We start from the raw sequence: 18,370 nt of genomic DNA on the forward strand, positions 1-18,370 counted from the left end.
AAAAAGCCAATCCCCTCCTCCATCAAATGGCCAGCACGGATGGCTCTGCTCTAATTCAAATTCTTTAGAGTGTAAGTTTGAGCAAGTCACTGCTCCTACCCAGATGTCAACCCATAAAATGAATGCACTCTAGAAAGATGTTCAAAGGGAAAGAAACAGGAAACGCCTGGCTACAGGCTCTAGCTATGCTCCCACTTTGCCTCACAGCATTGATATGTGAAGTCAGAAACAGGTAGGTCTGATTTTGAACCTCCCTGTTCTTCAGCTCCCTCCTCTGTCAAAGGCAGATGTGGGATTTCAGAGATCCAACAAGACAAGGCACGGACAGCGGCAAGCACAGAGAGTCTCTCGCCGTCGTCATCATGCATGGAACCCTCCAGAAAGATCAGAACTGGACCAGTTTATGAGAAAGAGGACTGAGGAAAAAGAGTGCTATTGGGAAACATCTACAACACAAAAGAGGGATTGGCCATGTGCTGTGCTACAGGAAGAAACCTGGCTTGACTTGGCTGAAAAATGCAGCCCAAGACAGGCTGCCATTATGCTTTACCTCTGCGAAGGCCTCGGCTGTCTGAGGAAAGGGGTGCTCCTCGGTTCTCCCAGTGAGAACCCTGCTAGCCACCCTAAAATCTGTCCTCCATGGCTGCCTGGGTGAGTCAAAGGTGTGAGCAGCTGCCCTGCAGGGGAAAGGCTGGCCATGGAGACCTTCCACAGAATGTGTAACTCTGCACATGTGAAAAATACACACGTCTCAGCTGGACATCAGCCGGCCTTCACACAGATCACATGAAGTACAGCTGCTCTTCCGTTACCAACAGGCCCCTCAGGCTTCCCAAAGCAGACCTATGAATGCACATCCTGGAGCCTCCTGATTATGACTATGACAAGAACTGCCACACCTGAGCTCAGCGAGGCCTTTCTGATGGGGTTGGGCTGGCTATTAAACCCCACTAGTTCCGCTTTGATTACAAAGGTAGGTCAGCCTGAATGACAGAAAACATTCTCTGGAGTGCAGCATATTGCTGGTGTCTACAGATGACAAAATGATGACCGAGAGGCACCTGTGGGAAGTGTCCTATGCAGCTGAGGATTCCATATGATTCTAAGAGTGCTGAGCCTAGTAGAAGCCATTTACGATGTGGTCGGGGATGTTCTGAATGTCGGAGCAGGGTGAAGGTCTTGCTTCCCCAGCCAGAAATTTCATCTCACGGTTCCTGGTTGTCAGGACTGGGACTTGGGGGATGGGCAGAGATGACCCTGCAAGCTTTGGCTGCGGCTGCCTTGCCCACAGCAGAAGCCATAGTGGAAGCACATCTCTGCTTCCATTTCCTCCCAGAGCCTCCGCTGGCTTATAAAGCAGCAATAGGTACACTGGGGGGGGGGTGTCTTTTCCTATGGGCAATTTCAAGCAATTCTCCACTGTGGGTGATTTAAGCACTGTCATGCTGTAATTGCTGTTGACTGCATTTGTTGGTTTGTTTTGTTACTATCGCTTCTCCCCATGCACATCCCCATACCAGAACTGGGGTCAATATCAGGCCAGTCATAAGAAAGCCAATATCAGAAAACCACCAGTTTATTAAGTAAGGCCAGCAAGGCTTAGAGGACCTCAGAGCTGCAGTAACAAGGTTCGGCCTCTTACTTCCTAGGGTACTTCTGAGTTCTGCACCCCATACCTTCATGATGTCAGGGTGGATCTGACTGGCTTTCAAGGTATAAAGAGAATCTGCACAACCCCAACCCTGGTCGTATTAGAGAAGTAGAGCTGGGGAGAGGTAGAAACACTTCAAAGCTGCTACCCTCCCCCACCTACCTTCAAAGCAGGCCAGGGACCTACTCAGCTGGGCTGGAAGCCCAGGCATAACTGGGGATGGTTCCCAGGGTACCAGTTTGTGGAGGGGTAAATAAGAAAAGATAGAGAAGATCACCATAGAGACCACACATGACCCCTCCATGATTCAAGGAACTCCTCCATGGAGCTCCTGTTGCCAAGCTGAAGAGCTGTGGACAACAGGCCCACAGGGACGCAAAGGTCCTCACCTTGGGGTACAGGACAGGATTGAATTTCAGCCCCACTGCGTCATCACAGAAAGCCTGGACAGGGAAAGAAACACACAGGTCAGGAACCATGTCTATCTGTAAAGTACACACAGCTCCTCTGCCCACAGACAGAAAGCATCGTGGGAGGACGAGGCACACAGGGTTCAAATTCTGCTGCTCACTAATGTGGACCCAGGACAGTCTGGGGTCCTGAGGTTTCGTGATAAAGTAAAGGGAGGCAAAAAAATGAAGTCTGGAAAACATTTTCATTCTGACTGTAAGACAATACCAAAAAGCCATCACTCCCCAACTCCCACAAAGTGCACAATTTTGCTGGCATTCCTGTATTCAGAGTGAATATATTATACATATTTAGAGTGAGTGTCCCACTCGGCCCAGCCACCCTCCCTTCTGACTCCACTGTGCTGACTCCAGTCACTCGTTCAGTGACATGATCCTCCTAACGGTCCCTTCTTCAGGGCGGGGGACTGGATCTGGATCTCCCTCAGCCCAGTACCCACCCCTCAGTGAAAGCTCCCTTGGCTACCAACACCCTCCTCTGAAGTACTAGCCATGGCCAGTCCCGCCTTCCTATTTCTCCTGTCTCCTGAGTGGAGTAGACTATTCTGAAAGCAGCTTCAGGTGCAAGGATAGGTTGGAGGGAAAGAGGGAGGGAAGATGGAGGAGGCAGCTGCTAAAACCACCTCACTCCATCTAGGCAAAGAGCAAAATCACCTCCCAGTTCCCAAAGGCAAAGCATGCATCCCCACCCCAGAACCATCCCTGGGCTAACAGAAAAGGCCACCTTCCCTTAATTTTTATTTTTTACCTTGGCAATCTGAGGGACACTGGGCAACTTGCTCAATCCAGCCAAGGGAATCCGCTCATGCACTGTCTTCAGTTTGGACCTGTACACAGATAAGGATAAGATGAGGGCACCCATGAAAGACAGTCTGTGGATAAAGTGGCTGAGGCCACACCAGGTGGGGTCCTTGGTTTGCTTCATCTCCCTGGAAACAGAGCTGCCTCCCCAGACAGCCTTGGGGATTCGAACACCACACTAAAGGTGAGAAAACGGACTCCTTCCTGTGTTCCCCAAGGATGGTAGATACTTAAAGATCACACCTAGAAAAACAGCTAATGCAATTAGCTGCTTTCAAGGCCACCTTTTTTTTTTTCTTTTTGTTTTGCTTTGTTTTGTTTTTTATTCTCCCAAAGAACTGGGCCGAGCTTATGGATATATTTAGATTTTGACATGCAAATGAACCTTTATGAAAGATAATCTAATATTTGAAAATCTGGATTTACTCAAAATATAAGTGGGATGGAATCTGCTTGGGAAAGGAATTCAACATAAGACTCTAAATTTAGCATGTTCCCTGATTCACTTAGCACATTACCAAAGCGCTGAGTTTCACGGAACACTTTGCATGTCTGCTTAGATCATCATAGGATTTTTAATCCGTTAACCTGGTGGGTTGTAACTCTGTTAAGCCATCTTTTCATTCCATGGGTGAATCTCCAAGTGTTTGTGATGTATGGTTTTTTTAATATTCTGCTGAATTTAATTGGTTGTTTATTTAGATCATCACATCTCTGCTCCAAAACAATGCTGGCCCTTTTGTTTCTTTCTTCATGTACCTCCCTTGCCAAATTTCCACAACATGGTAAGTATTATTCCAACCAAGCAAAAATCACAGGATATTTCCTGTCTTCTGAAATGATGTGTGTGATACAGGATTTTTTTTTCCTTTTTTGATTCACTAAAGGTTTGCTATAGTATATGTGTGACATCTCTGGGCCAGCTATCCTTTATAAGAGGCTCCCTTACAGTTCTTTAGTGGTAAACATATAAGTTTTCTACAAGTCTATTTGAATGACTAAAATTTTTCCACCCAAGTGCCCACGACATGCATTGCTCTGAAGTTGTTTTTGTGGCCTCAGGCTTTGTCATTAGCAGCTGTGTCCCTCCAATGTACATTAACCTTGGCCCATTCATAGGCCAGTTTTCTGGTTCACTCTGCAGTGCTGAGGCTAGACCCAGGCTCTCACATGGGTTAAGCAAGTGCTCTCCCAACTCAGCCGCAACGCATGGGCTGCCTGCATCCTTCCTGCATTGTGTCCTTAGCTGAGGTTTTCTCCTTTTCTTATAAGCTTCTACTCCGCTTGCTTGTCCTCATCCTCTTCATCTCCTTCTTTCTCTCTTCTACCATTCTTTCCTGGCTTCTCTGCCCGCATGTTTATACATTTAGCCTTTCTTCTTCACAGACACATCTGCAACTATGCATCTGTGTGTAAGTGCCATTTTAACCGCATCCCACGCACTTTGATAGGTAGTGTTTTTATTGCCATCTTGTTCAAAATATTTTGTCAGTTCTTTTGTGATTTCCTTTTCCACCCACGAGTTATTTAAAGGGGCTTTAAGGGGGAAAAAACTTTCCAAATACAAGATTATTTTCCCCTCAAGTATTTTATTGTGGATTTATAACTTAATTGTCATAGTCAGGGAGTCGTCTATATGGTATTATTTTAAATGCCCTAACAACACACAGACCCTTTTAGTCTCCTTTTCACAATCCATATGGGCTCCAAAAGGGTGTGTTTTTTTCTCTTTTGTTGAGAGTAAGGATATTTACTGTTTACTGTACTGTTCAAATATTTTACAGGCTTCACAATTACTAGCCATTGTTTTCTGATAGTTTTTTTTTTTTAATCAGAATCTCCCACGAAACTGAAGTTTTTATCAACTCCTCCCTAAAACTTCCTAAGTTCTTGATTTGTGGTGTTTGTTGTTGTTTTGTTTCCTTGCAGGGGTCTGAACCTATGGCTTTGCACATGCTAGGCAAGGGCTCTCCCACGAAGCTGCATTCGCAGCCCCCGTTCTTGCTTTTTAAACCCAAGACTACCTTACCAGTACATGTCCATAACCATGTCCTCAGTGGCCAGTCCTCTTTACCTTTTTTTTCTAATATTTTTTTTGCATATGGATATTCAGTCTGTCTGTATGTCTGTATACCACATGCATGCCTGGTGCCCACAGAGTCCAGAAGAAGGTGTCAGATCCCCCTTGAATCCCAGCAACAAACAATTGTGAGCTGCCAAGTGGGTTCTTTATCTTCTCTATCATGAAGAAACTCAAATCAAAGTAGCAAGGGCAAATAAGGCAGTTGAGGAGCTGAAATCATTCCTTTGTTACCGGCAAAGACCAAGTGAGAACACACAGCTCCGTGTGACCATACGACAAATTTAGACAAACTTCAGAAATCACCTACATCTCAGGTACTGTGAGGCAGGTACAAGAGCCCTCCTGTAGGGACTGCCTGGGAGAAAACTCCCAAGAGGAAAGGGGAGAAGAAACATAGCCACACATCAAGCTCTTACTCCAGAACACAGCTATCAGTAACAGGGAAGAGAACCAAGGGTGCTATGAAGCAGTATTCCATTCTAGGTGACAAAGGCATGCTTCTTTAAGCCTGATGCTTTTTTCAATGGGACGCTACACTGTATGTTTTTAATACTGTTATGCCAGCTTTCCTAGTTATTATTTCCCTGGTGTGTCTTTTCCCCTTCCCTCATTCTAAACCTTTCCATGCCATATTATTTTCTTAGTAATGTCTACTATAGCAAAATGAAGATGCGCTCTTAATCAACTCTGATTTTCTAGTATTTTAGCAGATAGCTTAATCTATTATATTTATTGTAACCACTAACATGTTTGGAATCACTTCAAGTCTGTTTTCTATTTTCTGTAGGTTATTTTCTTTTTTTCTTCCTCTCCAGCATTCCATTGAATGAAGTTCTGGGTGTTTGTGTTTTTGTTTGCTTGGTTTGTTTTATTATTCCATCCTTCTGTATCCTGAATCTCCCAATATACATGTTTACAGCTTTCCCAGCAACCTCTGGAACTCTGTTGCATGCTTCATCCACTGACTTCTGCCCTCCTGTCAACCTTGTTATTTTTGTCATAAGTAAATACAAATTCAACCTTCTTTTTAAATGTGCCAAAAATCACCTCTTTTTCCCAGTCAGTATTTAAACTTGTCAATACTATTTACCTATTTCTTGTTACTTTTTAATTGCATCTCTTCTGCTGGGTTCTCTTTTCTTCTGGCTACAGTGCATCCGTCAGTATCTTCCAGGGACATTCGGAGAAGCACACTGCTCTAATTTGTTTTTTAATGTTTGAAAACAATTTAATTTTGTCTTTAGTGGTAGCTTCTCTGGCTATAGAACTGTGGTTAAGACAGTTCTTCTTGTTCACTTTTACAGCACTTTAAAGATAGTATCCCAGTGTTCAACAGCTATGGCGACCAAAGGGAACTCTGCTCCCCTTCTGTCACCGCCTCCAAGACTGTCTTTAGCCTCGGATGGCATTACCTCAAGCTTTGATTTCTGTTGTTTTCCGCTTAAACATGTCTGCCTGTGTTTTGTTTTGAAATTATGATCCACAGTATGTTTGTGAGCTTTCTCCAACTTTCACATACTCTCAGCTCTTACTTCCGGTAATTCACTAGTGTCCCTATTCATTCCTCAGGAACTCCTGAGGCAAATGTAGAGGCCTCCCAGGCTGTTGTCCACATATCTTATCTTCTTTTTCTTACTCTCAATCTTTTTTATCTACCATGTTCTGAATGGATTCCTTGGGACTATCTCCCAGTTCACTCTTCGAAAAGACTAGATTTTATCCTGTGTGTTAAGTTTTTCAACTATTAACAACTATTTTTCATTCTAATAATCCTAATTGTTCTCTTTAGATACCCACATGCTCCTGATTCGATTCTCTGAACAGCGATTTACGACCCACTTGAGAGATGCTCTTCACTCTCCATCTTTCTTTAGGTCTTAATAAACGTGCCCAAGTCATTCTGAAAGCACACCATTATTTGCATTTCAGCAGCAGCAAATCCCTCTCCTATTTGCTGACATTCTGGCAGTCTCTTAATGTCAGTTTTTCCCATGTGTTTGGAACTTTCCACCTACTTTTGTCTATTCTCAGTACTAGCCATCTTGGTTTAATTCCCATCATGGCTGCCAGTCCAAACAGTCTGGGGGAGCCAGCCACATTATATAATCAGTTGACCTGGATCATCACCTGTGCTCACCTGGCTGGGCTCAGCTCAGCAGCCTCCTCACCCACCCTGCTGCTGTGGCCTTGCCTTTGCTACAAGCTGTTCTCCTCATTCTAGCCAGTCCATTCATTCTACATACCTGACCATGGCATACTCCCTTCTGTAGCACCCCCATTCCTCTGGAGATTTGGGGAAAAATCCAAACTTCCAAACATTATGCTTGGTCTCACTTTCCTCTGGCTCTCTAGAACAATCTTTTGATCCTATACCACTCAGACACACATCTCACTGGCTTGGAACCATTATTGGTAGCTAGCTTTTGCACCACCCTGAGCAGCCTATGAAGATCCTGTCCATAGGCAGGAGATAAGGAGGGCTGAGGGGAACAAGAATACTGAGAGCAGGCACTGAAGCTGAAGAGCACTTGCCCAACGTGTGCAGCCATGGGGCTAATCCCCAGCACTCCGGCTCATACTGAGTGCCGATTAAACAAACATTAAATGAATAATGCATTTCTCACAATAACTATTCTTTACATTGATAAATAATTATTTCTTGACTATCATAAGTATACTTTATATTCTGCATGGATTTGAGTTTCTCTGGCTGATTCTTTGCTTAAAACATTCTTCTGAATTTATAAATATTGGACCCTATTTTTTCTTTTTCTTTTTTATGAATTGGTATTTCATTTGTCTGGGTTGGGTTTTTTTTTTTTTTAAGGATCTTCTAAGCAAACTTAACTGAGAAGGCTTCCATATTTTTCTTCTTTCTTGAACAGTTTAAGTAATGCAAATCTGTTCCTTTAAAGCTTAAAATATCTACCTGTAAGATCTTCTAGAGCCCGAAACATTTGGAGAGAGAGTTCTCTGAGAACTTTTCTAATTTATTCCACAGTTGCTGATGCATTTGGGTTTTTACTCTCATCTTGAGTTAAACTTGGTAATGTATTCTTCCCTGGAAAGTAATGTATTCTTCCCTGCCCCCCACTTACCCCAACCCACCCACCATCTACTCCCCAGAAAGGGTAAGGTCTACCATGAGGAGTCAACAAAGCCTGGCCATTCAGTTGAGGCAGGACCAAGCCCCTCCTCCCTGCATTGAGGCTGAGCAAAGCATCCCACCATACGGAATGTGCTCCAAAAAGCCAGTTCATGAACCAGGGATAGATCCTGGTCCCACTACCAGGGGTCCCACAAACAGACCAAGCCACACAACTGTCACACAAACGCAGAAGGCCTAGTTCAGTCCCATGCAGGCTCCCCAGCTGTCAGTCTGGAGTCCGTGAGCTCCCACTAGCTTGGGTGAGCTGTCTCTGTGAGTTCCCCATCATCATCTTGACCACCCCCCTTGCTCATATAATCCCTCCTCCTTCTCTTCGACTGAACTTCAGGAGCTCAGCACAGTGCTTGAATGTGGATCTCCGCATCTGATTCAATCAGTAACGGATGAAAGTTCTATGATGACAATTAGGATAGCCACCAGTCTGATTACAAGAGAAGGCTACTTCAGGCACCCTCTCCACTATTGCTAAGAGTTTTTGTGGATTTCTAATAATTTCTCTAGCACCAGGTTTTCTCCCTAACCCCATAATGGCCTCCTCTATCAAGATATCTCTTTCATTGCTCTCCCACCCCAAACCGCCCGTTTCTAATGGCATTTTCAGTTGAATGGCTTATGTTAGATACAACATTCCTTAATAATTACTCAATCTCCTTATCTGTAACTATGCATCATTTTTAAGTTTTATTTTTATTTTACGTGTCTGCGGTTTGTCTGCATGTGTGTATGTGGACTATATGTATGACCTGCCTATGGAGACAGAAGAGGGTCTTGGATCCCAAGAGGCTGGAGTCACAGCTGGTTGCAGGCTGCCACATGGGTGCTGAAAATCCCAAATCTTCTGGAAGAGCATCCAGTGCCTCTTCCCAGCTCCAACAATGTATCTTTTATACCAAACTTTGTTTCTTTTTATCAGTCTATATATTTTTGCACATATTATCTACATTGAAATATTTTGAATATTCTTTATCTCTACATGTATGTTTTGCATATCTGTATGGAGAGAGTAAGATACAGTCTCATGTAACCCAGGCTGGTCTCCAACTCTATAGACAAGAAGAACTTTGAACTCCCGTTTTTCTGACTCAACCTCCCAAATGCTGCGATAACAGGTATGTATTACCATGCCTGGCTTCTTTGTCTCTATATTTGACTAAACAGGCATCGATGTTGTTTTGTTTTCCCTGGTAGAGGCCGCAATTTGATAATCAAGTCTTAACGCTCCTTTCCTCTTAATTCTTTCCTTCCACATTAATCTTTGTTCATCCCTTCCTCTTGCTTTCTTTAGATAACAGTGTTGATAATAATGAGGCCAGCTGTCATTATCGAAAAGCTATCATATGTGGGAGCCCAGACTCACTAGGGCACATAAGTATTCAATGATTTAATAATTTCCTCACGCATGAAGGAACTAAAGAAAGGACAGGACACTAATAGCAAAAGCAACTTGCAAATATCATGTTTATAGGCTGGGTAAAGCAATATATTTTCTTCTAATGAGGGCACTGAATATAACTTATATTACAATATTACAAATTGTATTACTTTTCTTTTAATGTGTTTGGGTGTTTTGCTTGCTTGTATATCTGACTGTGTACCATGTGCATGTCCACAGAGGCTTTGGAAGCCCTGGAACTGGAGTTATAGACAGTTGTGAGCCACTATATGGGTGCTGAGAACCGAATCTGGGTCCTCTGGAAGAACAGCCAGGGCTCTCTTAATCACTAAGGTATCTCAACCCCTAAACGTCATTTATAGATATCCCATGACTTTGTGGCTTTGACTTCCTCTCTGGCATAAAAATTACTTAGAAAATTACTGTGATTGTTTCTAAATGATTAAGTGAATTATAAAAAGCAGTACTTTGTTGTGAATTTCTAGTTGATTGTCAAAATTTAAGTGAATGTCTCCAGCAGAGTGCCTGAGTTTTTGAAACCCATTTAGACTCACTCACTCCCTGCTTCAAAAGCTGCTCGATATACCTGCTGTCAGAACTACTTATAGGACTTTAAAAATAGAAATGTCAGGTAACAATCTAATTTAAAAATGAACAATGCTTATGAACAGAGTTCACAGTAAATAAATATGGTGGCCTTAAACACAAGAAGTGATGTCTGTGACCGGCGGGTATCCCTACGGCACACTGAGGCCGTTGGCATGTTCAGCTCACATTTTAAGCTAGAGAGCTGGTTACTATAAATTTGGGACACCAAAGTAAATAATCCAGTGATCTAACACTGGGACAGAAGTCACTGCCAGCAAGGGAATTTCATCCCTGCTCAAGTCCATCTTTGTGTCCGATGAAGCTGCTAAGCCATGGAGCCAGTTTTTCCTGCCTCGTTTCCAACTGGTCTGGCAATTAGTGCAGGACCATGCTGGGACTGTCCAGTTTCCCGGCTGGTGTACAGCTTCTCAGTGTCACCCTACCTGCTGGCTTTCTGTGGGAGAGCCACATTTGTTTCCTCAGTTCCTGGGGGTACTGGTTTCAAATGCTGTAACCGTAGGACAAAAATAATTCTATGGAGAAAGGTATCTGGATATTCATCCCTAAAGAGCACCAGATTCTCCCAGACTCTCTTATCTGGACTCATGAAGTAGCCCAGACCAGTTTCAAACCCTTGGCTATGAAGTGCTTCGATTACAGGTACGAGCCACCAGGCCTGACTCTGAATCTCCAATTGCATGTATTCTACTCCGTCACTCTCTATGGAGGGAGAATAAAGCTTCAACTCAATGTCACCTACATTTTGGTCCTAACTGTCTCATAGGTTACAACGTTTTTAAAAGTTACATGTATGTATATATGCATCCTATGCAAATGACTATAAAACACTTGTGACATTTATTAAAATTCCGTTTCTCTCTTGTGAGTCTGTAAGCCTTTGGGAAACAGGGACCAGTCTCGGCCACCACTGTCCCTGGCACCCATCATGGTTTCTGGTTCAAGGATGCTTAGCAAACCATATTAGTTGAACCAGTTCTAGTTCCCCTGCTTGAGGAGGTCACAATTCAGAGAGGGACCCTGACATCAGTGTTCTCGCTGGGGACATCATTCCAGCTCAAGGATCCCAGCACACACATACAACCTTCCCCAACTGGGTGGCTAACATAGGTAGCAACCTGGCCAACTCTCTTCCAGATCATAGGGCTGGGTCCCACCTTGATGAGCCACACTGAGCCATCCCTACTCCTTCCTCCCTCTCCTCAAAGTCACAGTCCCTCCTAAGAAACACAGGAAAGTTCCAGAAGTTTTGGCCTAGGTGACCTTGAGGCTCAGACAGCTGGCAGGAACACATGTTCATGCTGCCTGGCAACATCATATATAACCCCAGGATTCCAGCAGCTCTACCGCTCCTGGACAACCAGATCAGACCGGTCAGTCTGGTATTTCTGTCCTCTCCCCATTTTCCTTAATGCCAGCTCTGCCTGAGAGAGGCGTGGTCTCCACCAGTGTAGCAGCCCCACCTGAGTATGATCCGAAGGTACTCAATGCCCTCAGCTTCCTCACATTTGATGGACAGGATCAAGTTCCCCAGGCTGCTGCCAGTACAGTAAAAGTTTAGATGATCCTAGAAATAGAAAAAGGATATGAGCCTCCAGACATGGCCCTCATATCACCTCCTTCACCCAGACATAGCCCCCATATCACCTCCTTCACCCAGACATGGCCCCCATATCACCTCCTTCACAAGAGAGAGAAGCCCCACAAAAAGAAGGGAGAGAAGGATGCTGCTACAGCAACAGTGGTGATGAAGATGAGGATGAGGATGGTGATAGTGGTGATAATGGTGATGATAAGGACCATATTAATAGGTGCCAACCACCAAGTCCTCAGGATGTGCCAGGCACCAACCCACAGCCTTAGCACCCATTATCCTCTTGAATCCTGACCACAGCTTTGTGTAGGAGACGATGTCACCCTCCCCATTCCAACCACACTACCAGTTCCTGACAGAGCCAGGCTCAACTCCATATCTTAATAGCCTCTCAAGTTCAGGTCCTTCACCAACTGATGCTGAGTTCACTTTCTTACTCAGAGGGCAGCCCTAACCAATCCAAACTGTGGGAGAAGGCTAGGAAGAACCCAAGCAGAATGAAAGCCCCTCTTCACAAGGTGGGGCTCTTTGACTTCCTGGAGCCTACCTCCCAGGCCCACCCAGTTAACAATGAGCCCATGGAAACTGCACTTAAACAATGCTCCCTAAGATCCAGCTGTACAGCTTCCTTAAGGTAAGACTGCAAAGCAACCTTAGACTGGAGACTTCCTGAGCTGCCCTTGGGACTCTAAGGAATATATCAAGACAAGAACATGTTTGAGGAGATGTAACTTTGCCACTGTTAAAAATCATTCTCGTGGACAACAACCAATCTCAGTACTCAGGGGACCATCCTGCTAAGAGACATGCACTGTGCAAATGTAAACAGTCATCCATGCAGGGAGAACATTTTTTGAGCAGTTAAACTTGAACAGTATAACTTGAGCAGGTAAGACTCTATCACATCCTCCTGAACCCCCAACACTACCCATTTCATCACCTCATAAAACACATGCTGGAGGTGGTCCCCAAAAGGACCCCTCAAAGGGACTCCATGCCACTCCTAAGACTCTCAGTAAGATGGAGGTGGACAGTGAGCAGTACAGAAGCAAGGAAGAGAAGAGGCAGAGAAGTCAGAGGAGTCCTGGAACAGAGATCCATGCCACCCTCCCCAAAGCCGGGTCCACTCTGGGAGGGTCCCTGTGCTCACCTTGCCTAGGAAGTGCCTGCGGTAGGCCCTGGCTTCACCCCTGCACTCAAGCTTGTAGCCAAACGTGTTGGGGCTCAGGCTGTCCTCTTCCTCCTCCTCATAAACGCTGCTGCCCAGTGATGTCGGAGTGCCCACGTTCTCTGGGTCCTCAATCCAGTAGCCCCCAAACTGGGGAAGGATGATCAGAGGATATGGGCCTCCCTTCTCCACAACCTGGGAACAAAGGGAAGTCCTTGCCCTGAAGCCAACCCTGGGCTGAAGTGGAGAGGGACCCCACCCACCTCTGAACTGTTCCAAAGAGGGAGACCTTGTATCCGAGGCCAGGGGCACTAACATGGCATTCCAGCTTCACTGGGTTTTACAAGGACTATCTGTGAACCCCCAAGTTAAACCTGTAAAAAAGCTTTGGTCACAGACGAAAAGATAGGAAGGTGCATTAGGCCCCAAAGTCTTAAATCCAAGATTCTCCCCCATGTGGGGCTTGGAAGGGCCATGATCTCAGGAAGGAACCCCACAGCAGGCTGTAATGCAGTCAGGAGCTCCTACCTCTTCGATGCTGGGGTAGGGGATATAGTCATCCTGCAAGACAAAGCACAGGACATTGCCATTAGTTCCACAAGTAGCCATAACAGTCTAACTACTGTTTCCATGTTCGTCACCTAGGTCTAGTGAAGGGATGTGTCAGGGGGATGCTTCAGGGCTTTAATGAAGCAGAATCTGAGAGTCTTCTAGAAGCAACCCCAAGGAGTCAGCATCCCATGTCATTGAACTCTCCTCCCAATCAATAGACCTGAATGCAAACCCACCAAACAAAGACACAGCACACAAAAGGGATACCCTGATCACCCCCAATGACGCTATCATGTCATCCTAGGAGTCTAAGTCAGAAAGAGAGCTGAGCAGCTGGGCAAGATGACACACACCTACAATCCCAGCACTCTGGAGGTAAAGGCAGGAGGATCAAGAGACTGAGGTCATCCTTGGCTACATAACAAGTTTGAGGCCAACTAGGATTAAAAGGAAAAAAAAAAGAATTCTAGTCTGTCCCTGTCCCTCCCCTCATCCTCTTCAAGTGACCGGGCCTTAGAAACAGAACCTGAAGCTAAGATCTGGTGGCCCATCAGAGTCTGGACTCCAACAACACTCAACATTTTTAAGTGCACAGAGAGAATTGGAAGGAGTCAATCCAGGCCTCCAATCCTTGGGTCTCACTTGAAAGTCTCCATCTAACCTGCTTGGAAGCAACCTTAAGACACTAAGCCAGGGCCCCTTTGCCGCCCACCAGACATGAGGCTAAGGGGAGTGCAGTCCTTAATTGGCTCCTGGTGAAAAGCAGAGATGATGGGCACACAGGATGAGTTCAATACGCTCACTGATCCTCCTGCCCTCTTCCTACACTGGCCCCTCATGAGGTCCACCTGGCCATTCTACCTCAACTGCCTATCCCACCTTGTTCTTCTGGGGTCCTGGCCTCTGCTCTTCAAGCTTGATCCCCTGTGGAAACAAGGAAGAGAGTAGCCACATAAACAGAGGTCACTGTGCATGGTTCGGATCCTCAGGCAGGCACTAGAGCCTCTCACCTCCCACACTTGGCAGTTGTCAGCCCCAACACCAACCCCAGATGAGGTTGCAGGGTGGCCAGTTAAGAGTTTGTGTAGACTTGAGCCAGATCACCTGCATTCAAATCCCAGCAGTAACACATCCTAGTCTGATGACCTGGAACAAGTGACAGATTCCTCTGCATGACTTCTGTCCTCACCTATAAATCGGGAATGATGACAGTGCCTTCCTCTCTGCAGTGCGGTTAAAAGCTGGTAATGGGTTGTACATTTCAAACACTGCCGGTGTACAGCAAATGCTGTGGGTAGAATTAGTGTAGGTGGATAGTATTGTCATCTCTGTGCTCAAATACCTTCCTGAAGGCCATAGGGCCGTGGGTAGGAAAGATGAGCACCCGCATTCGCAGGTGTCAGAGCCAGCACATTGGTCCTCCTGCCTTCTAGCGCCACCTTTTTCCTGAAGGAAGGGTGTTTGGATGGCAGGCAGGAAGTATGGTCCTTCAGGGCCTCATTCTGCCAGGTGTTTCCTATTTGTAACTCAGGGAGTCTCCCTAGCTGCATTTGTGGAATGAGGATTAGACCTCAAGCCACCATCTGCATCTTCTAGATTCAATGACCAAGTTGGGTTAAAGGCCTTTTGCCTGCAGTTGCTGGGAACTCACTTCCAGGAGCAGCCTTAGTTGGGTTCTGACTTAACCAGACTGTGCAAGGGGGAAGGAAATGCAAGGCTTTCCCAAGACTGAGTACCAGTGAGAGTATAAGCTGGAGGGCATCTGGGAGATGCAGTCCCTGCTATGGAGTCAGAAGTGGCCCCTGCCTGGTCACCACTTCAGCAAGGCCCTAGCTCTCCAGAGGGAGCGCTACTGTAGCTTCTTTTGAAGGCAAAACACCTTTTCATCAGTGAGGAAACTGAGGCCCCAGAGGCGGCTGTGTGCCGAAGGGGCACTAAGCTAGTGAGTGATAGGAACTGCATTTGAAGCTGAGTGTATAACCACACACCCTGCTCTCTGAACAGCAGGTCTCCTGCTAACAAGGTGGATTTTAATACAGTTTCTCCGGACTGCTGGACTGAGTCATCCCCCAGCATTGTTCAGGAGGGTGTGGGAAGGCCCCTCCCACTGACAGGTGCTTCTCACACACCCACAGAAAACTGTCTGGGTGGCCCTGTAGACCCTGTCCAGGTTGGTACAACAGGTGGGTGGGGGAGTGATGTCAGGAGTTTGTTTTGTTTGTCCTGCATTAGTCATTCCTGTCTGGGAACAGTCCTCAGAACTCCCCAGCCTCACTGCCATTCTACTCCCTCCCCTACCAGGAAGCCCCATGCATAGCCAGGCCCTCCGGCCTCCAAGCATTACCCTCTTCAGTAGGTACTATCCTTATGTTCCCTTATCCCTGCCCCCAAGAAGAAACAGAAGTTCAGAGAGGGAAATGACTTAACCAAGGGCACTCAGCTAGAGGACATCAGGTTCAGACCTGAATCTGGGCTGGGAGACTCCAAAGCACATGCCCCAAAGGCTCCTTGACTTCAAATTCCTAGACTTGGGCTGGAATCAGGGGGTCTTGGGTCCTAGTCTCAGTGCTTCAGAACTAGCATAACTGCTCTAAGATTCAGTCTCCACAATGGTAAGATGAAGAGGGATAAGGACCATGCCTGAGGGTGGAATCCAGCCAGGCTACAGCATCCCCCTCTCTGTCAGCTCCCTAGATGTAAACTCCATCCAGGCAGTTGCTCGAAATTGAGTCCACTAGGGCCAGTGCCCATTGCGCCAAGGGTAAGTCTTACGCATTACAACTTGGCTTCCAACAGTTTCTACTGAGGTGCAGCTGGCAAGCCACGCTGGGCATCACTGTCTCTGAGATAACAAGAGACTGCAAACAAGCCCCCCACCCTAGAGAGGTTCCCAGTATAGCCGGGAAGACAAACCCAGCAGCTTCTCTAAACAGAGCAGTTCAAGAGTCCACAGGACTGGGTTCTGCGGGAGGAGGCAGGGACTTCAGCTGCAGGTGAGGGTGAGTGGGCTGAGAGTGCAACCATGGAGAAGGCAGAGTGAGCCACCAACCCCTCCCAGGGAGCTGAGATCTCATTGGCTAGCAGGGAGATCCCCAGCTTTGCTCTGCCGTCGGGTGCTAATGATACCCTGTCTCCTGCTACTCGGCAGCACACAGCTTGCTTCTACAGCTAGATTATGAGTTCCCCTAAATGAGGAGAAAATGAGTTTGCAGTCCACAAACTGCCGGGTGCAGAGGAGAACTGAACAATTTACCCCCATGGTGATGGCACAAGTACTGACAATTACTCTCCCTTAACACACCCTTCCCTTCCCCAGCCTCAGGGAAACCTGGCAGGGCCCTCTTCTCTGCATCACAGGACCATGGGGGACCCTTTCTCAGTCCCTCCTCCCAGGGCTTCCAGCCCCTTATTTCAAACCTTCCTCCTGAAATAAAAATATTTTTGAAGAAGAAGAAGAAAGTAAAGCAGACTCTTCCACCTCTAGAGTAGAAACGTACATTGTTCTTTTCGAATCATTCTTTTGGGCACTCTTGTTCTCCCCTGGGACGTGGGAGCAGGAGAGCAGTAAGATATGCAGTTCTGAAAGCCTGGTAAGGCTAGAACAGCCCATTGAGCTATGATCCCAGAGAAGTGCTAGACATATGTATACCATTATCAACTGCTCCATCACAATCCTGTCAACCAAGCCAGGAACTCAGCTGATATCAGTGTGGACAACAGAACAGCTCTTACCTGTGAGCCCTTATCTGGGGTGCAGGGCACTGGTTCTGGGACACATGGATAAGTACACCCCCGGTCACTCAGTTCCCTGTGTTCAATGGCATAGTGTCTGCACAGAACCTCTATAGATCCTGCTGTGTCCTTCAAGCCATCTCTAGGTGACTTACAATCCCTAATGTGATGTAAACATTGAGTAGATAGTGTTGCTGCCTTGTCCAGGGAGGAACGGCAAAGATAACATCTGTACATGTTCAGTACAGCTGTAACCCCCCCAGTGTTTGCATCCACAGTTGCTTTGACCCACAGAAAGGGATCCATAGATAGGAACTGTGATCACAAAGGACCCTCAAATGCTCTTCAGACATTGACTCTCATGTGGTGCCCTCCAGGCTTTTACATATGGCATCTCATTTCATCTCCAACACTGTGTCGGTGATCATTTTTACTGGTATTTGTTTTTGGTGACTTGGAAATAGCAAGCTGGTTGTGCACTATGTGGCACATGCAGGGTTTGAACTCGGATATGCAGCGAGGCTCTGCCTCGCTGACTCCACTGAACTCTCCTCTAGATGGGACTTGCTTTTCCAGGGTTTCTTCTCAACTCATTCCACAATCAACATCTCTTCTGAGCCTTCCCCACATCCCAAGTGTTAATGGTATAACTGGGCTGGCCCTCTATGTCCCAAGGCAGGAGTCTACCCAAAAACTCAATAGCAAAGTGGCTTAAATTGTTGGGACTGAGGGTCTTCTCCCTCCAAGGCACCTCCTGGTATTGAGACCCACAGGCCTGTGGCATCCACATCTGAGGTTGGGCTGCTGACCTTTTTGGGGTACTCACCTGCATTTTCTCCAGCATCTCGAAGAACTCCGCAGACTAAAAGACATAAGGGGGAGGGGTCAGTAGGAAGGGCCGCTGAGAATGCCTCCCACTCATCAACCCTCTGGAACCTGAGCCCCAGCCTTCCTTCCCAAGGGACAAGACTCATTTGGGTCAAGAGAGAATCTAATGTGATTTTTGCCTTTGCAGGCCTGCAGGGCCAGAACACTCCAGGCAATCAAAGAAGAAATAAAGCAGGCCCCACTGATGATCAGCCCCAGAGAGTGCAGAAGGAGGTTATTTAGTTCCCTAGAGAAAATCTAAGTCCCCCAAAATGCCTGAGAAG

The 18,370-nt window shown here is 46.3% G+C and overlaps 1 protein-coding gene across 5 annotated transcripts in view; it reads right to left on the reverse strand.

Annotated features, from left to right (window-relative positions):
* Rap1gap2 (RAP1 GTPase activating protein 2) overlaps positions 1 to 18,370 on the reverse strand; it is a 182,639-nt gene that overhangs the window by 40,003 nt on the left and 124,266 nt on the right. For 4 of the 5 annotated variants that reach the window (XR_003487282.2, XM_035447791.1, XM_035447790.1 and 1 more), the window contains 7 exons: positions 18,046 to 18,081; positions 14,367 to 14,411; positions 13,464 to 13,496; positions 12,918 to 13,130; positions 11,637 to 11,740; positions 2,870 to 2,948; positions 2,041 to 2,094 (listed from right to left, as the gene is read on the reverse strand). Coding sequence is in view for 4 of the 5 variants with exons in the window: in XM_035447791.1 (XP_035303682.1) it covers positions 2,041 to 2,094; positions 2,870 to 2,948; positions 11,637 to 11,740; positions 12,918 to 13,130; positions 13,464 to 13,496; positions 14,367 to 14,411; positions 18,046 to 18,081 (564 nt within the window). In the remaining variant the exon portion in view is untranslated. The remainder of the gene's footprint in view (positions 1 to 2,040; positions 2,095 to 2,869; positions 2,949 to 11,636; positions 11,741 to 12,917; positions 13,131 to 13,463; positions 13,497 to 14,366; positions 14,412 to 18,045; positions 18,082 to 18,370) is intronic. The other variant, XM_027426789.2, reaches the window with a different exon arrangement.

This window comes from Cricetulus griseus, chromosome 7 (genome assembly GCF_003668045.3).
Source record: "Cricetulus griseus strain 17A/GY chromosome 7, alternate assembly CriGri-PICRH-1.0, whole genome shotgun sequence".
Taxonomy (NCBI): domain Eukaryota; kingdom Metazoa; phylum Chordata; class Mammalia; order Rodentia; family Cricetidae; genus Cricetulus; species Cricetulus griseus.